Consider the following 25,755-nt stretch of genomic DNA (forward strand, 5'->3'; position numbering starts at 1 on the left):
TCTGTATAAGGAGTGCACTAATTGACTTAAACCATCCATCACTTGGATTAAAAACCTCACTGTACTTAGCCTCAGCAGGTACAGATATTATCTCCGACTCTGCTTGAACAAGAATCTGTGTAATGAATCTTTTTGTTTTTCTTAATCCCTGCTGTACTGACCAACTCCCTTGTCAATTTAATAGAACAGTGTTGTGCATACACACCACTAATATTTATCAAGTAGAAAAAACATGCACTGTTTTCATCTCGCACATGTCCCACAACTTGTAATATTCTGTAAAGATAGTTTATGTCATGTACCACAAGATAAAATATTTCAAGACATTTAGACTGAAAGAAAGGCTGATGTGGAATGTTTAACAATTTAGCAATTTACAACATCACTGTTGTTGCAGCTAATCATTTGAAGTCATTTATAGAGTTTTACTAATTCAAATAAGACACTAACATTTCATACAGTCCAAATATCCAATCATGTTCAACACTTTATTTCTGGATGCAAATTTCCCCTTTCACACACAGTTGTGTTCAACACGTACAACAACTTGGCTTGGCCGTATATGGACCAAATGCCATCAGCCTGATGTACAACACTCCACTCGGCTTCAAGTGTTCCACTTGAACGTCATCCTGTACTGCCAGGCCTCTCCAAGGCTGAAGGTCACTTTGTTCCTTGACCCTAAATGTTGTGCACCTCCTCGAGGTGTACCTCCGTAACCTCCGCCGCAGTCTCACTGGTTGCTTTTGACCCATCATCTTCCGGCACATCGTCTGAGCTGTCCGCCCATCGCCCGACTCTTCTGACTCCCTCGCCCACTACCGGGGCATTAACACAGGGGTTGTGGTCATAGATGACCAGTTTCAACCCCTGCATGTGAGAAAGGTTTGGGAAGACGCGTATTTGGTTCCGATCCACATCAATGACCGCTAAAAAGTGCATTTCCAGCAACACTGGTGGGAACGCCGCCAGTTGGTTCCCAGCAAGCCAGATACTTCGAAGCTCTTCCAGCCCTCTTAGCTCTGTTGGTAAACTCTCTATCTGGTTATAACCAAGGTGCAGGGTCTTTAGATTAGGGAGCTCACAAACCACCTGTGGGAAAACAGTGAAGCAATTAGTCTCCAGCCACAGAGTATTAAGTTCCTTGAGCTCTCTCAGTTCTCTGGGGAGGCTGTAAAGCTTGTTGTTACCCAGGTAAAGGATGCTGAGCTGGGGCAATCTGCAAACAGCTGCAGGGAGCTCTTCAAAGCAGTTAAAGTCCAGGGCTAAGAGCTGCAGCTTCTTCAGGCGCTGCAGTTCAGCCGGTAAGCTGCTGAGGTTGTTGTCACTCAGGTAGAGCTTCACTAGCTCATCGAAGACACAGGCAGCAACAGGCAGCCGACGCAACTGCCGGCTGCTCAGGTCCAGGGTCCGATCAAGTGGCATTTCCTTCAGATCCCCCACGAGAAAGCGTTGACAGCGTTCTGAGGGTATGAAGGCAACGACGCCTCGCATGGCATTACCCATCTTGCCCAGTCTCTGGCGCACCACTGGTCCTCCACATCAATTGAGTGCCAAACAAGGGTTGCGCTGAAGTGGGCTGTTGTAAATGTCATGGCATCCCATTAATGCTCCACCACGGCCCTGCTGGATTTATTGATCTTAAGAAAAAACAAACAAGTTTGCAACAATGCATTTTTGTGATACTGCATACGCTTATAAAGCTGCATGTAGCCGCAATTACAGGATTATGATGCTGAACTACACCTTTCCGTGGGATAAACAACAACAGTGAAAATAAGCACACCACTTGTAAACAAGAAAACAGAAAATGTAATAAGCTAAAGATAATCATAATTGAAATTTGAAAACGCACCCACCTTCCAATGTTTTCCTGTTGATGTCTATGACTGAGCATCTCCTACAGTAAGCCATTTGTTTATCCAACTTAATGGGCTGAAAGCGTATTGTATTCCCTGGGATGATATTCCCCAGTGTAGTCCTCTCAGCATCTCTCAGTGGCTCTGAGCTATGCCCTGACTTTCATGGCGATTGCAACAGCTAGCTACTCTCTCCTCCCTATTTGTGCCTAATGACTTTCCCCCCTTCTTCTCCGAGATGACAGAGGTGGGAGAGAGACAGGGAGGGGCAGGGTGCAAAGCTAAAGAAGTGCCTTGTGATGAAAGCGCAACGGTGGTCATTTACATCCTGTGTTAATCCGCCCGCCCAGACACAATTCTGAGTCAAGTGGGTCTGTACTGTGGAATAATCTCAAGAATTTGCCTGTGTGTTTATTGCACGGACATAGATTGTGGTCATTCATTTAGTGTTTTTGCAGGGAGGGGAAATTAAGTTACAGGATCCCGGAAAAACTAAGAGGTGTACTCCAGTTTGGTGGAGGGTGCATGGTTAGTAAGGACCACTTTTTAACTGTGTTGTCAATCATTGAGGAGACAATACTTTAGTGCCATAATCAACACTACAAACACTAAAAAATGCAGGGTGCTTTTAGTTTTCCATATTTAAAAAAAGGTCATATCATTTCCTCTTTGTTGGGGGGAAGTGTTGTCTGAGGTGTGATTTGCCCATGCTATCTTGCATACTTTCATTAGGGCTATTTTTCAACTAGATAAAACTGAGAAGGAATTTCATTGTCCTTATCAGAAGGGTACTGTTTGCCCCTTGTCTGTTTCCACTCACTGACAGACCGTTTTTAGCACTTGTCTTTCTCCTTATCCACTGCTGAGGGGCCTCAAACAGGCAACAGTAGGCCTACAACCCGGTAGAACCATGTGACTGCCATTATAGAACCTGTTCATGGCAATCAGTTTAATGTGCCATAGCAGGTAAAGCACAGGAGTAATTAATTGTCCTATCAGGTGATTACTCGAGCACTTAATGTAATGATGTCATCATTAATGTCCCCTCTGACCTGCCAAAATGTCTGCTGTCATAAATGTCTATAAAAGCTCATTATTACTTGACAAAAGAAACTCTGATGTTTCCAAAAATGCGAAAGAGGTTTCAAGTTAATGTGTAATAGTTAGGCCTAAAGTTAGCCTACTGCAGTAGAGTAGTTGATTCTAAAATTCAACCAGAAAGCTAACAAAGAAGACAATTTGATTATCGTAACCTGCCAGTGGGAATTTGGGGAGAAATAAGCTGCTGTGAACCTCCGAGCCCCCACTTTCTGTGTGCTTTTTTCTGTGCTGAGAGACTCTAGGGCCCCATATTTGTTGTGTGGCAGCATTATTAAAATCAGATGAATGTATGAATATGCAACATGTAGGATTAAGGTTATACAAGTACATTTTGATACAGAGCCCCTCTTTAAGGCAGGAACTTAAGATCATATTATGTTGGCAGACATGTGTTTTAATTGTGCCTCCTAGCAAACGTAATGAATTGATCACAAACCAGTTGAAAATATTAACCGGGAACTTTAGGGGCCCCAGAGCTGTTTGTTGCTTTGCCTGGTTGGTAAGGCCAAGGGAAAATTACTTTGATGCCAATGTCACTGTCTTGGAGTACTGAGTTAAACACATCTGTACTCTCTGAATATTGTGACATTAGGCTACCATTAAAAGAGGCCTCCTGTAGTGACTGCAGCTACAGACAGCAGTGTTTCCATAATGCAAAGACACCCTGTGATCACAGGAGGGAGGTAGAGGCTTGCTTTCGGTGCTCTTATTAATATCCACTTCAAAATGTACATCATTTTTCTTCTTTGCTGTGTTTCTTTTGTGTTTTGGGGTGAGTGTTCCCCACCCTGACCGGTGGAGTCCACTTTCTGTTCCTGGCATGTTGAGTTTTGTGTACGGAAGTAGTCGACAGGTTGTAAGGTCAGAGGGTAAAGGCTATCCCTCTTTGATTGAGAATACACACAGCCATCTTGGATCTAACGTAGAGAAGGGAAATTGATGCGGTGAGGATCTTTTAATTGTTTTTTTGTTGTCAAACTAAACCAGTCCGGTTCGCATTTCAGCCCCTCGGTCCGAGCCGGTTTGCGGCGCTGATTCCCCCCGTTTCGACACGTAGCGTTTCTTTCGCTTTTCTCTCTGGCGGATTGTCTCCGCTGCTCTCCGGCTGCTGCTGCTGCAAACGGAGCGCCAACCGAGCCGAGGAAACGGACAGCTGACTCTGGATCTGTGGAGGCAGAGAGGGCCCGAGCCACTGCCGTGTAGTGGCTGCTGCTTGGCGGCTTAGTCGGGTTGCTTTGGAGCGGAAAGGTGTCGGTATGTCGTGGCTCTTGGCTCTTGGTTGAGGCTCGTGAACTCAGGCGAGCTAAGCTAACACGGACTGGTTATAAGCACTTAGCCTGCTAGCGTTGGCTAACTAGCATGTTAGCTCTGTTGCTGTTCCTTTTCTCAACAGTGTTACATTAAATAACTGTTCCGCCTCCAGGACAAACTAACTCCCTGTAGTTTACCAGGGAGAACACTAACGGTTAGCTCAGCTGTCACTGCATTCATATAAAACATGTTATGGACAGGGTACATAGTTTATTTTGTTATAAAAGTTCAACATGCTCTTCCCTTGTGCGTGCACATCTTTAAAAGAAATAGGCACACACTTTAAAAAATAACTTTATTTTAAACCCCCAAGATACCAAACGTGTCATTGGGATTTACAAAAAAAAAGGAGAATACATGAGTGTGAAGGGTGCAATCATACAAAACCATGTCCTGTATAAAAAGATGGATCCAATGATGGGTCTGTTTGGTGTCAGGGGAAGTGCTGGAACAATCAGATGCTTAATACATGCCATGCAGCGTTGTCCATTATATTGTAAAGGGTGGTTGTACAATATTGAAACCAACTCGAGGTAAAACTTACTTTTACTTCAACGGAAAGGTTTTGAAGAGAGATTGGTGTATTTCGATAATAACTGTAAACTCGACTCTGAAATGTGTGTTTGTGTACGTGCGGTGGTTCCTTGCCTCTCTTTAACGTCATCTTTCTCTCTCTCTCCTTCAGGTGACAAAAGGCATGTTTGGTGCTAGAAAGAAATTTGTAGAGTTCGTCGAGGTAGTCGATAACGACTTCACCGATGAAGGCATGTACTACAGCCAACCGTCGATGTTCCCACATCGGTCGGACAAAGATGTGAGTTTTGTCCACACATCTGCACACCGCTGTCATTTCTTTTGTCAACACCGGTGGACGCTTCTTCTCGTCATCTTACTCTTTCTAGTCCTCAAATGTTTTCCTTCAGATGCTGTCCTCTCCCTCGCCGTCGTCGTCGGGTCAGCTGTCGCAGCTCGGTGCAAGTTTGTACGGTCCACAGAGTAAGTGTTTTATTAGTAGTTCTCTCATGTGTCGCACATTTGGAGTAAAAATAAACCTGCATGTAAAAAGTGCAGTTGAGCTTAGCAGGTATTTGCGGGGTAACTCTCGCTAATGCCTCCTGAAATCTTCTAAAGTTGTGAATGTGGGACCTTTTTTTTTTCTTTTTCAGATGACCTTTTTCTCTGGCGGTTCATGTTTTTCTTCTCTGTCTTTCTGCAGGTGCACTTGGCTTCTCGGTAAGGGGCATGGGGAACAGTACGCCTCAGTTAAATCGAAATTTAACGCAAGGCACGCAGCTACCAAGTCATATCACCCCCACAACGGGGGTCCCCACCATGTCCCTCCATACCCCTCCATCACCAAGCAGGTGGGAATAAAGGCAGACTCAGTTAAGACACATACTTGTGTGGTTTATGAAAATTAACTGGGAATAGAAATGACAGTTGACGTGACTTGGGCAAAGATTTAAAGGCACCTAATCGGACCTGATGATGTTTTCACAGGGGGACATTGCCGATGAACACAAGGAACATGTTGAACCACTCTCAGGTCGGTCAAAGCATTGGGATGAGCGGCAGGACCAACAGTATGGGCAGCTCGGGGCTCGGCAGCCCCAACCGCAGCTCGCCCAGTATCATCTGTATGCCCAAACAGCAGCCAGCACGCCAGCCCTTCACCATAAACAGGTAGACGAATCCTGCAAAACTCACCCGTCCCTCCAGAGATCTGCGGTTCTTTGTGTCCTCTACACTTCCTGACACAGACGTTTTTAAGAAAAAGTAGATTTTTGGAATCCTGCTTCATCTTTTTTTTTTTTCCTCCTATGCAGCATGTCGGGGTTTGGTATGAATCGCAATCAGGCGTTTGGGATGAACAACTCATTATCAAGCAACATCTTCAATGGCACAGGTTAGTGTGTTTAACTCAGGTGGGTATATCAAGGGATCATTAGTTTGAAGGTATATTTAAATAAACACGTCAGTGTTTATTTTGAATACAACAAATCAATTCTACATGAAACACAGTGAGAATTATATTTCATAATTATACCTCGCTGCACATTTGTTAATACCGAGTGGCTGACATGACAAGATTACTGTGTTCACTGTAAAAATGCAGTGAACAGTGTCTTGAAGCAGGAAGCACAACTGCATTTAGACGCATGGCAACATACGGTCAGAGTGAAAATCAGTTTAAACTAACCGGCTCTGGGTGTAATCTGGGTATTTCTTTGGTGAAACTGTTTAAAAAAATAAACTTAAAAAAAGATTTGCAAAAGTAATTCTGGAAAAACTGAAAACATTCTATCAATTTATCTTTGACTGCTGAAACAGACGGTGAGTAACTATTATTCAAATTAGCTGTTGTGTTTGGTCAGCAGTTTTTACATAGGGGAGGGCCATTTATCCAAACAATTACAGGGTAACATAAATAATAATAATAATAATAATAATAATAATAATAATAATAATAATAATTGACCCATTATTACACAAATAAATTGAGTTAAAGGTGACATTACATATTACAAGTTCCTAACCTTCCTATTACTGCAGATGGGAGTGAAAATGTAACGGGACTGGATCTGTCAGACTTCCCTGCGTTAGCAGACAGGAGTCGGAGAGAAGGGACTGGAAACCCAACACCGGTGCTCAACCCACTGGCTGGACGGGCTCCTTATGGTAGGCCATTAGGCCGTAGAAAGTGTCTTATTTTTACACACATCAAGCTATAGGAAGTAGGTTCCCCTAGGAGAGAAAATTAATATTAGTTTCTTGATTGGGTTCATAATATTAGCCACGGTTTTGTTTGAACAAACAAGAATAGCTTATGATACCCTTTTGTTGTGATTTATTGCTCATTACACTTTGGGGAATTATAATCTCTGCTTCACTATGTTCATCATCATCAAGTTGGCATGGTGACGAAGCCATCAACTGAACAGACACAGGATTTCTCCATCCATAACGAGGACTTCCCTGCACTGCCTGGGCCAAACTATAAGGACCCCACGTTGAACAACGATGAAAGCAAAACTGTAAGTGTGAGCCATCGAGGACACGACCACACAATCTGACAGGATGTCTGTTTTTTTTGTGTCCCGGGTACTCATTAAAGATGATAATTCTTTTCTTTTCTTTTTCTGTGTATCAAACTGGTTTTCTGTTTTTTCAGAACTTGAACTCCACAATCAAGAGCTTATCCAATGCAGATGGGCCGAAGTTTCCTGGAGACAAGACGACCTCAGCACAGAACAACAACCAGAAGAAAGGGATCCAGGTGTTGCCCGATGGTGAGACCTCTCAGCCAATCGTATCGCTCCAATTCCACTGAGACATCCCTTCTTAATCAACTTGGGTGAGGCAGTTGGGCTCTCTACCCTGCATTTGGGGTTAGATAATTATTGGATAGGTTGCAGTGAGGAAACCAAAAGAATATGTTCAGTATGATACAGACCATCATCATCTTTCCATTAGTCTGTCTGTGACCATCACTTGTTCAGAAATAATAATGGTTTGCTCTCCAATGGGTGCACAAAGTGTGGGTTAAAAATGTGGAGGTAATGTATTGGTAGTACGTATTAACTGTAGTTCACAGCGCCGTTCCAGCGGTTTGTTGAACTCTGAATTATCCTGCTGCTGCAGGTCGGGTGACGAACATCCCCTCAGGAATGGTGACGGACCAATTCGGCATGATTGGCCTGCTGACGTTTATCCGGGCAGCAGAGACGGATCCGGGGATGGTCCATCTGGCGCTAGGAAGTGACCTCACGACACTGGGACTCAACTTAAACTCACCAGAGTAAGACCGCTGTTCCACCCGAAATACAGTAACGGTCAGAGTTTCATTAGTCAGCACGTGTATGCCCATCAGCTGATAATGTGAGCAAGGAATCAATAGTCCTGTGTTGAAACTCAGGCGCCCATTAAAATGTTACGTGACCTATAATAGGTGTTGCCGGCACAGATGGTTACGATGGTTACCGTTTTCACAGCTCTCCTTTCCACTGAGTACATCTTAGTCTCACGATGCCTCTGCCTTCAGTACCAGTACTACGGAAACCTCCTTTTTACTGGTATTTTTACACTGGGACAGATCTGCCTCTTTGCTGACATGCATTCTAATCTGTGCAGGACTCATTGTACACTTTTTACCCGCAGAGAAAAAAACATATCGCATATAACATATTGACTTGAGGAAACTCTACCCGTATAGTCCAAATATTTTGAAGCCAAACAACATGTGTCCAGATATCCAGTTTAATATATGTGTCTGTTTTTTACAGCATGAATAGATTCTGCCCTCAATATTGGAATTACCAGTAGAGCCAAAAGATGTCAATCTGTATCAACAAAGTCTGTTTCACACAACACCTTTTAGCCAAAAAACTAAAATATCAGTAGCAAACTTAATGAATAATATCATCCTTTCCCTTCATGCAATGATTTTTAAAGCACTCAAATAAACAGAGTTTAATCGCCTGACTCGGATGTGGTTAAGTTTCCTTCCTATGCATTGGTGTCAATAGTTGGTGTTTTGCTAGTTTGTTCTGTCACTTTCCGTTTGATCCAAAATGTGATTAGCAAATGTTGTTTTCGGTGTCCAGAGTGCGAAGAACTTACGGCAACTTTCTTTCCTGACAGAAACTTGTACCCCAAGTTCGCCTCTCCTTGGGCCTCGTCGCCATGTCGACCTCAAGACATTGGTAAGACTTCCACATGAATTATGTGGGGGAGGATGGCTTTTTAAAATCTTTAGAACAACCTTCATTTCGTGACCCTGAAAGGCTTTCAAGATTTTTGTCTGAGCCCGAGCCAAAACATTTTTTTTTATAATGACAGGCAGGTTGCAAATTCCAAGAGGCAAATTCCAATAATTCCAAGAGGCAAATTCCAAGAGGCAAATTCCAATAAGCAATGAGAGCTGGTCTTTCAAAGCATTCACATATGGCAGTTTTGGTATTGCATCATGAGTGTAAAAGAAAAAGCATTAATCGTCACATCTCTCCATTGGCATGACAGTGAAGTGAGAATAATAATAATAAATAAGTATACATGTTTTAGTTACTACAACTCGTTCTTGCCTTTTCAGACTTCCACGTTCCGTCTGAATACTTAACCAATATCCACATAAGGGACAAGGTAAGTCTGCGCTTCAGAATTGCCACGACGAGTGCTTTCGGTTGTACTTGTAGGTACAAAACTAATCTTTGCTCTCCTGCCTCCAGTTGGCGGCAATTAAACTGGCACGATATGGCGAAGACCTGTTGTTCTACCTGTACTACATGAATGGTGGAGACCTGCTACAGCTTCTGGCAGCAGTAGAGCTGTGAGTACCTTTTTTAAAAACATGTTATCCGCCATTAATAGTCTTGAAGTTTGATCATGTTTTTTCTCCCCATCTGGACTTTTCAAGGCGATCTAAACCATTTAAGTGTGTGTCAGGCTGTCGGCAGTTCTTCCCATCTTTAGAGTGCAACTTTGATTCCGGTGTTTTTTTTGGAGGTTCTTGGCTGCTTCCCTTTTGTCTTATTCCTTGTCCGTAACTTCACTCTCCAGCTTCAACCGGGACTGGAGGTACCACAAAGAGGAGCGGGTTTGGATAACGAGGGCGCCTGGCATGGAGCCTACACTGAAAACCAACACCTACGAGAGGGGAACCTACTACTTTTTTGATTGTCTTAACTGGAGGAAAGTAGCCAAGGTAGGAATCGGTCTTTCTGCTGCCTTTTTTAACTTTGACACGCTGGTGAAATGGAATCAAGTTTGACTGACTCTTGTTGTGGTTTAGAGATTTCCCTAATTATTAAAATTGTGTTTGCATCTCAAAGGAATTTCATCTGGAGTATGATAAGCTTGAAGAGAGGCCTCACGTGCCAACAACATTCAACTACAACCCAGCCCAGCAGGCCTTCTAAGGCCCGACCAGTCCAGAGGGCCGCAACGGTTCCTGCACACAACACCGTTGTCCAGGAGGGGCGCTGTGGTTGACGTGGCTTGGTTTTTATTCCTCGAGGATTTGGCTATCTGACTGTGGGGGTCGTCGCCACCATCAAAACTGCCCTGCCTTTCCAAAATTACATGCTGCCCAAAACACCAACACTTGTTCAGTTTTTATTCTTTATGTTCCTCCTGTTTTTTTGTCTTGTTTTGAGCAGGGTCTGTGTTATGTTTACATCTCTGAATCTGAAGCTTGTTTTCTTTTAGAAAGGAGGACTGACCCTGTGGCACAGGACAGTGACAGAACAAGGTTTACGCCTCACCAAGTGTTAAGAACAGGAAAAAAAAGGCGAGGGAATTTAACATCCTCAGACGCAAGTGAAAGGGTGAAATAAATGCAATGTTTATTGTTGCACTATATTTAGTAATAAAAGAACACAAAATTTGTTTGTGATTTTTTTTTATTTTTTTTATGTGAACACTCCCTGATATTTTTTTTTATCCTTTCCCATTGTTTTTGTTATGGGGCGGGGGTTCAGGCAACTTTCCCACATGCATCCCTTTTCATCTCACCCTTTTTTTCTACCATTTACATTGATTTCAACCTTTGTATTTGCACCACCAAATCTCATTATCTGCTTCTCCTTCTGTCCGTCTCTCTCTGAGTTCTGTGCCAGTTGAACATGGACACAAATCTGGGAGATTACTTTGGTTTCCACACATGTGGACAAATCCTCGCAGAGGCTAAGCAGCTACACGACGTTGCTCCAGAGCAAACAAAACTATTTCCAGTCTTTGTTACAATTTTGTAAGAAATGTGTACATTTTTTGTTTCTTTGCATCACATAAATTAGTATATGTATGTACGAATGTGTATATATGATTGCTATATATATATATGACATCTATTTTGGAAGAAATTTTGCCCTGCCTTTTACCTCGTTTTTATGAGGTGAGCATGGATGCAATATGTGGACGCAACAGGACATTTCTGGATCTGCTGGACAGGGTGTCACATGGCACTGCAGGCACTTACATCAAAATAATACAACATTAAAATGTAATTTAAGGAAAGGCCTGATTCTCAGCCAAAAAAGCAAGCAAAAATAATAAACAGATCGTCCCCCAAGTTTCCAGTCCGATGTAAAATAAGGGGTGTATTTCAATTCAAGCTGTTTGAACAGCATTTCATAGGAAATGGAAAATTGTCAAATTGAGGAGGGAAAAAAAAACAGACCAATCTTGTATTTTCACAAGTTCAAAGCTTCTTTTCTTTGTATTAAAGCAGAAAAGGCTTTCCTGAACCACTGTGTGTGTTGTTTATGTGTCCTTTGCCCTTTGGGTTAAACTTCTTTCTTGGAGCCATTTCTAATTATAATGTACAAAACTAAATGTATAGTTACGTTTTGTATGATACACTAGTTAAATGTTTACAATGGCAACATAAGCATGTAATCTGTGCCTTAAAACCTTTTGTAGTATCTTCATTTTCATTGTGAAAGATGTCATTACACATGATGGAGAAATATTTAATTCTGTCAAAAGTGCACGTTTAATTAGTCTTCAAAGACTTTACATAACTTTCTCTTCAAGCAAGTCAATTCATGGAATGTAATTTTGACCAAATTCTGGCCTCATTTTCACATGTTGATAGATACAACATTGGGGAAAGAAATGTAATCATACATCTCCAGTGCTGCAGAGAAATAAAGACACTTTTGTACTAAGCTACACTTATAGATCTTGTGTTTAAATGCATTATTTCTAAATTAATTAAGTTGTCAAAACAGTTTAGAAAGGCACATATACATAACTTCTACAATGTATAAAACAAACAATAGCAGTAGACAAATATGGCACATGAACATGAGAAGATTATACATTGAAAACAATCTCAGAGTCCTCATAACTGTCAATAAACTATCAAAAGCCATGGACAGTCAGTCAAAATTAAGAAATTGGACAGAAACAATTATTTCGCAAAGTATTGATATCAATACTCAGAAGCATTCACAGATGTCGTCTGATCAGGCGTAGCTGAGGCTTCTCTGTATAAACCAGTCCATCCAGACTAAAAGTACACGTACTAAGAGGCAGCGTGGCAGAGGACAGCATTTACATTACACTCGTTATGCCACCCGACCATTTCAAATTGCAGTCGCTTGCGTACATGCTACAAATTCTAATTGAATTTATTAGAAGTGGAAAAAGAAAGGTTTGGAGATGTTATGTTTCTGTAGAACGGAAACAAAAAAAGACACTTCTTGCCGAAGCACTTTAAGTACACATTCTCTAGTTAAGATGATTGTTTTGTCATGGGACGTAAAGAGAAACAATATCCTTCAACTGTCTGTTGTTTTCCACACACATACACATTTCACTGCAGTCTTTTGCTTTAGATCTTCTCTTCACACTCACTCTTCTAGCGAGGCGCATTCTCCCACATTGTACAGTCCTCAAGCTGTGAACACTGATCTGCTGTTTTCACAGTGAGGGTAACTTTGGGGCCAGTTCTGGGAGAGTCGAGCCATCTAAAGGACCTCCTGCTTTGGCAGCAACATCTGATGAAAAGAATCAGACAAAGAATATGCTTTATTAGCAGGTATAGGTGTGTGTGTGTGTGTGTGTGTGTATATATGTATATGTGTATGTGTATGTGTGTATATATATATATATATATATATATATATATATATATATATATATATATATATATATATATATAAATAAATGTAAAAAACTTTGTTTTTTTACTTTTCTCACAACGCACGTATACAGAAATAGAAACAGACAAGGACAACAAAGCTGGACATAAATAATGAAAATAGGTGTAAATATACACATATAAAAGCTCTACTGAAAAACAATAAAATGTGAAATCAAAAATAAATATATTGTCTATATTATAAATGGCTAGTGAGTTATTTCTGAGATCTAAAAGTGGATAAAGACATCATCCTTCATCAATCATAGGACTATCTCTCTATGAAAAATCATCTACAAAAAGCCTGTAGAACAGGTTGGGTGTGCCAGTGGTTTTGCATAATTAAAAGGCTCCATTAATCATCACAACACCGCCTAACCTTTATCTTTCTTCTCCTCCTGAGTCTCCTCGGCTGCGGTCTTGTCTGCTCTGAAGAAGATCCGCGCGCTGCTTAACGAGAAGTGGAGCAGCTCAAACTCCTGAAGTGAAAGGAGGACAAAAGAGGTCAGACTGAACAATTCATTTACATAAGAGGATGTCAGGCGTGGAGGAAGAGACGCAAGGCAAAGATACTGCTTGAGGTGAAAGGGAACGGTGCACCGCGGGGTTCTAAAAACATCAGGAAGCTGGTTATTGTAGTCGGGCCTGCTTATTAATCCGATCAGCAGCTGGAGCAGAAGCAGCGTCAGACACAAAGCTCATGGAGGCACTTAAAAACCCATTAGCTCCCAATTGCTGCAATGTCCATCAAAGTTTGTTTTTCTTCTTTGGGTCATAACTTAGCTAGATCTGAAAACCTGATACTTATTTATTTAGATTAATTTGACTTACTCGTCCAGAGGATATCAGGAGTTTTGTGAAGACTCTTCTTAAAATGTCAGAACCTGCCTAAGAATCCTCATGTTAAGTTTTCTTTATGCTCAAAGTCAGTGAGAGTAGTCTGTACACCCATGGCTACTTTCCAAACAGGAACAGACAATAGCTAATTGGGCGCAGTATTAATGCCGCAAACTTGTCAAAAGTTAGGCAAGAAAACTCTGACTCCATGGGAACATTATACTTCCTGTTAACTTCCTCCACTTAGAGGGTGGTTGAAGGAGTTTCCAATCCAACAGGGATTGTACCTGAAGGTAGACATCCAGCCTCTTCTGAGTGAGGTTCATGGTTTGTAGCAATTTTTCATCCTGGCTGGCCGTCTGGATGCTCTGCTCCTTCACCACAGCATTCATCTCTTTCTTGTACTTATCTCTGACGGCCTGGAACCAGTGCAGAGAGTCAAACTCCAGATACTGGTCCAGCAGCTTTAGGATGTACGCCACACCTGCGGCGGGAGTTGCAGTGTAAGTTAGTCAAAAGCCAAAAAGCAGCACAAGTGTCGAGCCTTGAGCGGATGTTGCATCGTACATACTCACCCATAGCAAATCCATCATCTGTGAAAGCAGCTCCAGTTTTGTTCTTCTTGTTGAGTTTCTCTTTGCAGCTGATGGAGTGCTCCACAAAATTCACCGTCTGTGGGGGAGATTAGTTGCGCACCAATTACTGAGAGTGCTGCATAGACTAATGATGCACTGCATAGAGATCAGTTTGACAAAAACAAATGGACGGAGAAAAGAGCGTGACAGGTAGTAGCATAGGAACAAATGAAAGACGCTGACCAGTGGGGGTACAATCATGTAGAAGTTCCTCAGGTGCATATTCTTGGCACTGCGAAACTCGGCCGCAAACACCGCCACCAGCATCTTGAAGTACTCCGTGCCCTCGGCAGAGTTGCTGGTCAGATCTTCCAACACTGAATCTAGGACACTGGAAATGACCCAACATTTAGGAAGACGATGCAAACAACAGGTAATGTTTACTTTCTTATTTCCTTTAAACTGTAGCTGTGGTGCCCTCTGCAGGCGCAGAAATGGAAATACACTGAAAATATCGTTCATAGACGCAACGGAAACAGTTGTTTGTGTGCATGACAGAAATATGAAGCCAAAAATGAATTCTAGGGTTACATTTACTGGAGCTAAAGCTTAACTTATGTTATGTTGCTCATTCTGTACACATGACATCTATTGTACTTCTGTCCATCCGGGGAGAGGGATCCTCCTGCTGCTGTGTGTACAGATTGTAAAGCCCTCTGAGGCTAATTTGTAATTTGTGATTTTGGGCTATACAAAATAAATTGACTAATTAAATTAACCCCAATTATAATTTGGAGAAATAAAGTGCAGGGCTTTCAATTGCCCTACCTTGCAGCTTTCTGGGTCTCCTCTGAAAGTCCCTCCTCTTTCACCAGCTCCTCAAAGTTGACTATATCTTCCAGGTCGGGGACAAACCTGGAGATGAACACAGACACAACAACATACCAGTGAGATATGGCAGAAAGTTTTAAATTGGATTTATCTTAATATTTACAGAAAAAAATAATTATTTATCCAGTTAGTCAGACATTTTTAAAGACTCTCAGATGCATAAATCCCAAGACCTTCATATTTACAGCATAAAGGAGCACACATGTACACAACCAGCAGTCGAACAACTCTTTTACCTGATGGCACTGCTGCAGCAGTGGAGACCTCCAGAGCGAATCATACGCACATAGCCCATGGCATTACCTGCAAAAAAGGATCAAATTGGTGTTGGTTTAAATTTGCCTACACATGCAGTGACATTTCTAAGATTAAATGCCAAGAACAGATCAGCATTTGTGTGTTTTCCTCACCAATCTGGCTGATGAGCTGTCTGAACTGGTCCAGGTAGCTCTGACCATCAGGAGTAATGCCGAGCTTCCTGATGCCGCGGTTAAACTTCTCTGCTCGGTCAAATGGATACTATGACAAAAACATGGACCACTACAGCTGAACACAAGCTTGTTACTGTGCCTAGTAATATGAAATTGCAGTATTTCAAACGGGAACTTCTGGAGGATTAGACAGCTAACAAGTTCCAAGAAGTCTGTCTGTCAAAATGAAAACTTAACTTTTCCAAGTTCATTTAATCCAAACCACTGGATTCAAGTTTCCAGCTCTCACCAGCTGGGGCTCAAAGGCACTAAAACCACCTGATTAAACTAAATCACAAAATGTTCTGAAAAAGTTCCACCATTGTGCTTTGTTTGTGTAACGGGTGGTGGTGAAATGAATTTCCTACCTTCTGATCAGACTGGTCCTTTGTTTCTCTGAAGAAGCGAATGTCCTTGATGAGTCTGGACTTGATGTGTTCGTCGTACATGAATTGACTGAAGATGTAAAACTTCTTCCGCAGGAACTGGTAGGTGAAATTCACCTGATGAAAGAAGAGAGAACATGTGCAACAGGTGCAGCAAAGCCCTTGATACACCCAGACTTGAAGGAAACAGTACAGATGGACAGCAACTAAAACACGCACCACAGTCTGTAAACTCACCGTGGTGTTCATAATGCCTGTGCCGTGGGTCCGGATGGAGTTGGCGATGTGACGGATGTTGATCGTGTTCAAGTGCTTGTTGTTACTGGCCTTCTCTACAAAGATCTGTTGGAGAGCAAAAACTGTCTATGATGCACAAACAACTGCTTGCTTTAAGACAGGGGTCGTCTCCCTTTTATTTTTTTAAATAGAGTCAATTCTGCGTGGACATATTCATCTGCTTTCACTGCCAACGTCCCCATTTCCAAACTCCTCCGTGTTCGGTGCTCTAGTCTAAAACTCTGGCGTAGTGTGGCAGCTCAGTGCCAACGTAGCAAGAGATATGCGTTTTAAAATGGAAACGTAGTAGTCTAATAGAAAGAATACTGTACTCATAATTGTTGCAGGTTTGAAGATCATATCATATTATATTCAATATAATCATGTCGTGCTCGTGCTGGCAAGAACCTTTTGGAGGCCCCTCTTTTGTGAAACTCTTCAGCATATTCATTAAACTTCCCGAGAAATTGCAGGATTTATGGGTATCCCCCTATTAACACATTATTGTCTAAACTTTATAACACAAACACATTTTATTTGGTGGAAAATAGGGCCAAATGGCTCTTTGGATAGGAAAGGTTGCCGAGCCCTGGTTTAAGAGATGGAAGGTGAACATGCTGACGTGTCTTACCTGGTTGTTGAGGTTATAAAGGTAGCGTGAGACAAACACGTGAATGTTCCTCATGATCTCCAGAACATCCAGGCCCTGATGAGGAAACACACCGGGGATCCAGTTATAACCAATCTATCACCTTCACTTCTTTGATCAAAATCTCCACCACGACGTGTGCGGTGCAACCACACAGACCTGCTCCAGGGTCTGGCTGGGCAAGTGTGCCTCCGTCATGGTGAGTCCATAGCGCTGCGTGGCGAGGTTTCTCATCTCGCTGTAGGTGGCCCAGTCGTGGAGAGCGACAGTGGTTAGGTTGTAGAAGGTTTTATCCAGGTAGTGGGTCACATAGGCTGCATGAAAAACAAGAGAAATAGACTTAGTTAGTTATACTTTCAGTAACGTCTTGCAGTTTTCCAGCAGGTGTCAGTGTTTCATAATACGCTGTCTTATGATGACCACACAGTTTATTGGTGAGACATCACACAGATTAGAACAGTTTCAACTATTTCTGCTGAATGAAGTAGTCAAATAGAAGTACTTGCAACTAAAACACTAATAGCACTCAGAGGACGCACACTTCAGCCAAAATGGGACACATACTCGATAGTTAATATAAGTGTCGTAGATGCTGTTAGAAAAAAGACCAATAAAACCATGTACAACTATGGACATCACCTTTGATAAGGATGAAGCGGTTGAAGAATCGGATGGGTTTGAGGGAGAAGAAGTGAGCCAGGTCCTTCATGCCAACTTTGAAAGGGTTCCTGTCGTCCAGCTTCAGATGGCGGTGGACGGAGAGACGCAGGTCCTTCTCAATCTCCTTACACAGCTTGTCCAGTAGGTGCTACAAGAGTTCAAATGAGAACAAGACGTAGAAATGCACATGAAAGTGAAGGATGTGACGGCAAAGCTCTTTGATTTGCACAAAACTATTTAAGTCTAATGTCCCTAATCTTGTACACCATCCCCTGTTTCTGCCTCTAACTTTAACCCTCATTTCATATTTGGCTACTCTTTTTCATCTGTTCTCACCTCGTTGAACACGTCCATGATCTCCTTATCGTAGCTCTCCAGCAGCTGGTCACATGATTCCATGTGTTTGGCGTGCAACATGGAGGGCACACTGTCCCTCAGTGCACTAAACATGTACTGATGTCATCCAGGAAGGCAGAGCACCGGAGCATCCAATCAGACACAAGCAGAGAGGGAAACGGGTAACATTTAAAAGCAAACAAAGGACAGTTATATAGGCAAGATGTTACAGAAAGAGTGCGTGTGATCAATCCAGTCCGCTTACATGTATTCTCGCTGCGTCCACAGCGTTATCATATACATCATCTAGGTAGATGGGGAACACAGCGCGGTGCCAGTAAAGGAAACTACAGTCACACTGCAGCTTGACCCTGAGGAGTAAAGGAAAACAGTCGCATGCCAGAAGACTCTTAAAGTAGGTCACAGGAAACATCAAATTGCTAACATGAAAAGATTTGTTCCAGGAATTTCTACAACGTTCTGGTCCAACATTAGCATCCAAGTGTCGGATTTAATAACAAATGTTTGGTTCAACACATAATCGATGACCGCCACGTGCCAAAGTGATGAATTTGCGGTTGTGATGTCAGCAGCTTAATGATTTGGTTATATAAAGCGTTTGGTTTGAGCCTGTTCTCAAAACTACTGTGCAAGCTCTTTGCCTATGAGACATCACAGCACAACAACTGGCTGTCTATTACATGAGATGTTGAAAGCTGGCTGGAAAGCAGCAGCATCTGAATTGCTACACTTTTTCTTGGCTGCCTGGAGGGTTAATCACTTTGAAAGATCTTGGCAGACGGAACAAAGGCAGATCGTGTCATGCACTGACTAGCAAATTAGCACTTGGAAATTTTGTTCAACATGATCAAAAGGAAGAAAAACCCCACCTCTCACTGAGCTCACTGATCAGATCCAGCTTCTTCAACACGAGCTGCAGTGGAAGCAGCTCCTCATCTTTGAACGTTTTCTACAAGACAGCGAGAGATTTCAATGTCAAGCTGAGAAAGCAAACAGAAGTGTTTGTATCCCTATCGAACTTCTCCCAACAAACCAGCTGAGTGCCGACACACAGGGCCAGAGACACCACGAGGCGCCGCTCCTTTGTGCTGGGTCCACTCAGAGCATTTTCTACCAGAACCAAAGACGACAGCACATCCAGCCTCTGCTCACTATACTTCTTGTCAGAGATCACCCTTTTCTGCAATAATGTCACATTAAATGAAGTTAATTAGAAGCATAGAAATATTTTACAACTCCCAAAACTCTTCCTGTGAATACCAACATTGACATTGTTTGTGTATTTACCTTGGCGACGCCGATGGCGTTGAGGGCCTGTGACTGCAGCTGCTGAGTGATGTGAGAAACAGAGTCTGCTACAACCATGGACCGCCTATAAAACATGTGCTCCACAGCCTGAAACGAGAGACACATCACATTACCTAAATAGTTGTTCTCAAACAGACAATGCACTGGTGACAAAGTATGAACACACACAGACACACACAGACACACACACACACACACACCTTGAGCAATTCAACGAGTCGACACAGAGCTTTGACAGAGGTCTTGGTCATGGGCCGCTGCATCGACATGTACATGTTCATGGTGGTTTTGATAATGGTGCTGATGCTGTATGCATACAGGATGCCCTGTGAGGAATACAGAGAGAACCTTCGTAAAGACGTTATACCTTCAACAAACTTGCTTGTAAAAGGCACACCATTTTTTAAATAAACACATGTGGTCAGTTTAACAGGAAAAGACTTGCAGAAAACTTCCTGACAAAACAAATGAATACAGGTATTTGTCTCGTTTATTCTTTTTGCCGTGTCATGTGATGAGCTGGTCTTATCACCCTTACCTGTACAAACACATTACACCTGCTGTTCAAGTCTTCTGCCAACTTGTCACTCTTGTTCTCCGTGGACAAAATGGACTCCATCTTCATCATCCATGAAGTCACAAACACGTAGTAGGACTGCACATCCCTGAAAAGAAGAGACAGCGGAAACCATCAGATTCTACAAATTGGAAATTTGGAATTAAACAAATTAAACGGGACTGATCTTTGGCCCTACTGACTTTGTTAGTGCCTGTGCTCTTTGCTGGAGGTAGGTGTCTCTATGCGCTCTGATCGACTGTAGACTCTTCTTATCCATCAGTTTAGCTGCGGCCGGGACCTTGGCAAGGAGGAAAGCGTCTGGAAACCAAATGATGTTTGCAGTCAGAGTGACAGCTGGGACCTGCAGGAGAAGGCAGACACAAACCCACGGGATGGAGACAGTTTCAGATGATTAAAAAATAAATACAATTAAGTTGAGGGAGGGCTGTAACCGACAGAGAAAAGTGGTAGGCCAAGAGCTACCTTTTTACAGATGTCAAGCAGCGCCTTGTAGAACCTTTTGTCGACACTCCTGAAGATGTGAAAGTGAAGCACAAATAGACCACAGACGCAGGCATACTTATCCCTCTGGTCAATCTCTGAAGGTTCCCCTGAAAACAAAACGGACAAACAGACATAAATCACTTGCAGTTGCAGCAAAGAGCAAACTAGTCGATCTGCAGAAGAGAAACTGACCAATTTTGGACTCAACGTTGGTGAATATGGTGCGAATGTTGAAGGAAAACTCCTCGGCAAAGGCACCGTTTTTGGCGACAGCTACTCCTTCCCCGGGATCATCGAATCTCTGCTCCACACAGGCCTGTCACACAGTTGTAAACATCATTGTTGGGGCAAAAACCCTGACCCTTGCCCTCTGAGGTAGTAGTAGCTTGGGCAACTCTGTTGATATGCCATACGTGTTTACATGTGTTTGAGGAACAAGGATGGGTTTAAGGTGAGGTCGCGGGACACTAATGTCCTGGGGTTATCTTACTAGACACAAGTCAAACATGATCGGCTACGGAGGCCCGGGGGGGAGAGTGAGAGAAGGCCTTGTCCTTTCATCTCTCAGCTCCAGTAGAATGAACACAGTTCTTGTACTGGGCTTCTGTGAAAGTGTATAAGAACGGAGGTCTTAGACTGAGGGGTGGCAGAGACTTCTGACTGTTCTGCAAGAGAGTCTGGATTTTCTGTCCCATTCAGCTGAATGTTCATGACTATTGTTTGTACTTAGGCTCATGGTTGATGACTTGTAAACTCGTTATAATCTTTCTACATCTTATCCTGTAATAAAGTGTTATAAGACAAACATGCTTAAAGTACTTTTGATTTCTCACAAGGTAACGGAACATTAATTTTCACCTGCTCAGAATATATTCAGTCTTAAAATTACCTAATTGATTCCTGTTTGCATATTGGCACTAAACTGACTTTCTAGCAAAACACTTAGTGTAGAAAATGAATTCTACACCATAATAAAAGGCCTGCAAGAAGGGAAGTCACCTGCAGTATCATGCCATCCAGCATCTGTCCCTCAAGCTTGAGCAGGAGCTTCTCAAATGGTTTCAGCTTCTCTTCAGGTATGGAAAACTTCCCCGGGTTATGGTGTACAGATTTCAACAACCTAGAATTAGAGGATACAATTACAGAAGACCATTGGCTGTACATTATTTAGATATTAAAGCATTCGTGTTGAAATAGATCATAAAATAATATCTGGTTTAAACTGATGAAATGCGTTATAAATGCAGAAAATGTAGGGGTTAATGCAAAATATCTTTCTAGATCACATTTACGTGCATATACTTTAGTCGAGTTAAAAACAACTATTTTGTAGGATTTGTAGGAGGTATTTTCTGGTCTCACAAACATGTTTTGACAGTTTTTCTTGGTTGTATGGTTTTAATCCACTTTTATAAACCATTCAGAGGTGTCCTTCATGGTCTACCAGATCATTTACAATTCTAACAGACGAATGTTGTCTTCAGTACCCAAAAATTGGATTTCTGGAATTTAGCTTTAATGTAAAAAAAATACTTGGATTTCTGGAATTTAGCTTTAATGTAAAAAAATACTTGATGTGGAAATCAAACCAGGATCAAAGAAGAAGAGTTGGTTTAAGTCTTAAAGTCAATACATTCAAACCTATGTAATAAAAGACTGTTGATACAAAAGGAATATAATATAATATACCGGTATATAATATAATTTCTTGCTTATCTCAGTGACAGTGGAAAGGACTCACACAGACTTGTGTCCGTGCCTGATTTTAAGTGCTCAGATCAAAAGGTTACGCCCTGTGAGTTGTTATCTGTGTTACAGTCTCGGACGGTATCAAAGCAGACAGGCTATAACTTTTCTAAGAAAGTAATGAGGACTTTCCACACTAAAGATTAAGGTGAAGGTTATTTTAACATTACATTCTGGACGTTATAATTGTTGCAGGTTTGAATATCATATCATATTATATTTTGTATGTTATGCTTATGCTGGCAATTACCTTTTTGTGGCCCCTGTTCTCCATCTCGTTAGAATTTTCAAGCAATCGCAAGATTTATGGGCACACATTCTCACTGGAAGAACACATTATTTTGTTACCTCCCCTATCAAGCCCGCTCTCTTATCTGTCTCCTGTGGCCTTCGGCTTGTGAATCTGCTGCTGGGACCCAGACACTTGTAGCCTCCTTATTCATAAGGCAGCATTGTCTCTACAATTGTGATAATACAATGAAGCAAACCATACAACCTCTGATGCACCTTTCACCCCTCCCTTTCATATTCACTGTCTGTGCATGTTCGTGTGCTACACGAAGGAAAGGAAAGGTATATAACTGAGCCCGAAACCAATGTGCATTTGTACTTCATCGTCCTGCAGACTTGCTCCTTCCTGCGCAGGAATAGATACTCAGAAGGTTGATTGTTGGATCTCATTATTTTAAACATCTCATCCAAACTTGGGAATAGGAGTAACAAATAAGTCCACCACATAGCCATCTCACTGGTTGTGTGTGTGCGTATGCGTGTGCGTGTGCGTATGCGTGTTCGTGTGCGTACCTTTTATACATCTTCCAGTGATCTTTTAGTGTGCCGTGATTTCCCATGATCTCATCCAGTGTGAGCAGAACCACTAACAACTCCCCGAGGTGTTCGTACACGGTCTGCAGAAGGAACACAAGACAGACACAGTAAGAAATATTTAGATGGATGAGGAAGAAAAAAAAAAAGAGATTGAAGACCTGAAATGAACCCGAATCTTAAAACCCACCTGGAAATGGACACCTGATGACTCAATGATTGTTGCTGTACCCCTGAGATATGAGGAGAAATGCTTTTATACTTTTTGTTCTACGTTGTAAGAGAGATAAACATGCAATAAGTACTTAAACTAGAAATGCAGTGTGAGTTGTTTTGTCTCCATAAAGAGCACAAAAGCTCTTCTGATAACACGGGTATTTGAGCCAAGCCAACTAGAACACTACAATCACTGTGCAACATTACTTGTTGCTGTTGTAGAGGGCAGCCAGCTGATGAACAATGTTGACCACCACTTCATAACATCTTGACACAAAACAGGACAGTTCCTGAAAAGATAGAAGACGTTATCGGGATTTCAACAAAATGCAGTGTGTTTCGACGGAAGGTGTTCATTGACTACCTGAAGAAACGAGATAAATCTGCCCATTTGAATCTGGGACTCCCCTTCAACAACGCTGGTGTCTGACACTGCAACACAAATGCACATTTACATCTTTATTTCTTATCAGTGGATCGAGAATTTCCATGCACCACTAAGGGCAGTCCAAGCATGAGGGTAAGTAGTAATATCTGACAGATTACCTCCCTCTCCATAGTACAATAAGCCATTGTAGAACTTGGTTTCTGCCTGCATGGGAACATAAAATCAGGCCTTTAGAACATGAATTTACAGCTCACACACAGCACAACACAAACAAGAGCTATCAACCTCTCTTGACACTGGAAAGATTCACTTAGACCGAGAAGCGATATGTCTCTGTTTTTTTATGACTTCCTATTCTGTTTAACTTGACACACCAATGGTGTCACACTCATCAACAAGTAGCGGGAACACGCCAAATACGCAGCGCTGTGCCAACAAAGGCAGAAGAAGAGGACTGCAAGCTAGTAAACATGGAAGTAAACAATGCTGGATTTAAAATACTGTTTAAAATAGCATTTGGAAGGAAATGCATTAATCACAAGGATACACAACAACAACAACAACATCATCCTCCTCCTTCAACCTCCACAAAGCACCTTTAAGCAAGAGTAGAAATGTATGATTAAAAACACAAACAGAAATAACACAATAGCACAGAGTGCTAACACATGCTTACCTCGTACTTAAGCTTCTTCACTTCACTACACAGAGCAGCATAAACTGTGATCACTTTGTTCAGAACCTACACACAACACAATATTAAGTAGTTATGAAAAAAAGGGAAAAAACAGGATATGAGACAGATTCTGTTCATCTTTAACGAGCCTACCTTGTTGTCTGTTTTAATCAACTCCAATAAGGATGACTGCTCGTATGGGAGAAGCTGAAAGAGAGTAGACAGTATTGGGTAGGAGGTTGCACAGGTGTATATTGTTATCAGGTTAGCCACTAGTGTTTGATCTGTTACCTTCAGGGCGATGGGGTCCAGTGTGAAGTCCCACACATCTCCGATGGAGTCATCCAGAGCCTCCTCGATACCCCTCAGCTGAGAGGTGTACTCCTCCAGAAACTTGCTGTAGTTCTTCAGTTGAACCTCCGTGTGTATTTCTGCATAACAGAGTTTGATCAAGGACACTTCAGCAGGGCTGGTGCTGCAGAGGAAGACTGGCCCGTTAACGGAGTCCGGCCCGTTCCGTTTGACTAAAACCCGAGCAACAAATGGCCGTTCTCTCTTTATCATTTATATAAGAGACATCAACATTCAACCCCCTTTGGTTTCTGCTGGGTGCATGTGCTTATTGACTACAGGACATCCGACACAATACACGCTACCAATCTTAATTTTATTTGCTTTCATGGAAGGAATTTGGAGTTACAGTCCACTGTGTGTGCTTTATTTTTTTTACGATGAGCTACTGTCAAAATGACCCAAGTGTCGGCAGGCTGTCAAACGGATCAGCTGTAGCGACGTGACCGTTGGCGTCAGCTAACTTTGCTGTCGCTTCACTTCACGAAAGTACCCTTTACGTTACAACTGGGCTGCCTTCAGTGGAAGAAAATAAAGTGAAATAATATTAAATGTGTCCACGTAAAAAGCTGTTGTTTGCAAATAACTGTCAGGTGTGTTCCGTGCCAGCAAATAGACGGCGCCCACAGGGAAGGCAGCCCGCTAGCAGCGTAGCACTGGGTGCTAACGTCGCTCCGCACGTCGCTGTGTTTCACAGCAAGTCGGGACGGTACTTACTTTGGGACCCGTCGTCAAAACGGTCAAACTCCCAGTCAGGTGCGATGGTTTCTACCGCCATACCGCCAGCATAGGTGAGCCAAAACACTGCTGTTAACGAGTGGGCTTACACGGTCCCATGACGGGTCTCATGATTTTTTGAGTGATCGCTAGTGCTCATGGGAAATGGAGTTTGTTTTAGATAGGTGGCTCGCTTGCTGGCTGGATGGATATATGGATAGATAGATAAATAGATGGATGGAAAATAAAATAAAAATAACCAAAACATGTGTTGCAACAACATCCATAACAGCTACACTATAATACTGTTTTTGGTCAGAGGGTAGCATTAGACTGCTCTTAACAAATATCTATCAAGTATGTGTGTGATAGAGGCGGTGAGGAAACCCTATGTGTGTGTGTGTGTGTGTGTGTGTGTGTGTGTGAGGGTGAGTCAGGGTAATGTCACACTG

At 42.2% G+C, this 25,755-nt stretch overlaps 3 protein-coding genes across 7 annotated transcripts; 1 reads left to right on the forward strand and 2 right to left on the reverse strand.

Annotated features, from left to right (window-relative positions):
• Nucleotides 1-681: 681 nt before the first annotated feature.
• lrrc10 (leucine rich repeat containing 10) lies at nucleotides 682-1,549 on the reverse strand. The gene has a single exon (XM_034535832.1). The coding sequence runs from the start codon at nucleotides 1,504-1,506 to the stop codon at nucleotides 682-684; it is 825 nt and encodes a 274-aa protein (XP_034391723.1). The 5' UTR covers nucleotides 1,507-1,549.
• Nucleotides 1,550-3,781: 2,232 nt separating this feature from the next.
• On the forward strand, nucleotides 3,782-11,512 carry cnot2 (CCR4-NOT transcription complex, subunit 2). 4 transcript variants are annotated; one of them, XM_034534529.1, is made up of 15 exons: nucleotides 3,782-3,904; nucleotides 4,957-5,085; nucleotides 5,174-5,267; nucleotides 5,488-5,635; nucleotides 5,772-5,954; nucleotides 6,098-6,177; nucleotides 6,825-6,950; nucleotides 7,182-7,306; nucleotides 7,444-7,561; nucleotides 7,914-8,070; nucleotides 8,913-8,974; nucleotides 9,361-9,410; nucleotides 9,497-9,597; nucleotides 9,828-9,972; nucleotides 10,100-11,512. In XM_034534529.1, the coding sequence occupies exons 2-15, from the start codon at nucleotides 4,969-4,971 to the stop codon at nucleotides 10,184-10,186; spliced, it is 1,593 nt and encodes a 530-aa protein (XP_034390420.1). In that variant the 5' UTR covers nucleotides 3,782-3,904; nucleotides 4,957-4,968; the 3' UTR covers nucleotides 10,187-11,512. The 4 variants fall into 4 exon arrangements, with proteins under 4 accessions (XP_034390420.1, XP_034390422.1, XP_034390423.1 ...); XM_034534531.1 differs by having other exon boundaries at nucleotides 5,195-5,267; XM_034534530.1 differs by having other exon boundaries at nucleotides 3,835-4,214.
• A 211-nt stretch (nucleotides 11,513-11,723) lies between these two features.
• On the reverse strand, nucleotides 11,724-25,451 carry washc4 (WASH complex subunit 4). Of its 2 annotated transcripts, none has more exons than XM_034534527.1 (33): nucleotides 25,304-25,451; nucleotides 24,527-24,666; nucleotides 24,389-24,442; nucleotides 24,236-24,301; nucleotides 23,718-23,763; nucleotides 23,536-23,603; nucleotides 23,379-23,461; nucleotides 23,146-23,188; nucleotides 22,935-23,038; nucleotides 21,384-21,504; nucleotides 20,577-20,700; nucleotides 20,364-20,491; nucleotides 20,081-20,241; nucleotides 19,860-19,986; nucleotides 19,522-19,647; nucleotides 19,301-19,408; nucleotides 19,047-19,193; nucleotides 18,883-18,962; nucleotides 18,258-18,363; nucleotides 17,993-18,109; nucleotides 17,636-17,804; nucleotides 17,156-17,310; nucleotides 16,979-17,053; nucleotides 16,309-16,413; nucleotides 16,054-16,188; nucleotides 15,626-15,734; nucleotides 15,452-15,518; nucleotides 15,153-15,239; nucleotides 14,568-14,715; nucleotides 14,325-14,421; nucleotides 14,037-14,233; nucleotides 13,292-13,391; nucleotides 11,724-12,769 (listed from the first exon to the last, which is right to left on the reverse strand). In XM_034534527.1, the coding sequence occupies exons 1-33, from the start codon at nucleotides 25,362-25,364 to the stop codon at nucleotides 12,693-12,695; spliced, it is 3,531 nt and encodes a 1,176-aa protein (XP_034390418.1). In that variant the 5' UTR covers nucleotides 25,365-25,451; the 3' UTR covers nucleotides 11,724-12,692. The 2 variants fall into 2 exon arrangements, with proteins under 2 accessions (XP_034390418.1, XP_034390419.1); XM_034534528.1 differs by having other exon boundaries at nucleotides 11,737-12,769; nucleotides 25,300-25,418.
• Nucleotides 25,452-25,755: the final 304 nt, after the last annotated feature.

The sequence above is a fragment of the Cyclopterus lumpus genome, chromosome 6 (assembly GCF_009769545.1).
Source record: "Cyclopterus lumpus isolate fCycLum1 chromosome 6, fCycLum1.pri, whole genome shotgun sequence".
NCBI lineage: Eukaryota > Metazoa > Chordata > Actinopteri > Perciformes > Cyclopteridae > Cyclopterus > Cyclopterus lumpus.

Bases quoted from the DNA above. Each gene is read 5' to 3' on its own strand.
- lrrc10 (XM_034535832.1), bottom strand. From the start codon at position 1,506: ATGGGTAATGCCATGCGAGGCGTCGTTGCCTTCATACCCTCAGAACGC.
- cnot2 (XM_034534529.1), top strand. From the start codon at position 4,969: ATGTTTGGTGCTAGAAAGAAATTTGTAGAGTTCGTCGAGGTAGTCGAT. The intron at 5,636-5,771 runs GTGGGAATAAAG...ATGTTTTCACAG, and splicing joins ACCCCTCCATCACCAAGCAG to GGGGACATTGCCGATGAACA. The intron at 7,562-7,913 runs GTGAGACCTCTC...CTGCTGCTGCAG, and splicing joins GATCCAGGTGTTGCCCGATG to GTCGGGTGACGAACATCCCC.
- washc4 (XM_034534527.1), bottom strand. From the start codon at position 25,364: ATGGCGGTAGAAACCATCGCACCTGACTGGGAGTTTGACCGTTTTGAC. The intron at 18,364-18,882 runs GTGGGGTTTTTC...TTTACTCCTCAG, and splicing joins ATCAGTGAGCTCAGTGAGAG to GGTCAAGCTGCAGTGTGACT. The intron at 15,240-15,451 runs GTAAAAGAGTTG...GTTCATCTCCAG, and splicing joins TGCTGCAGCAGTGCCATCAG to GTTTGTCCCCGACCTGGAAG.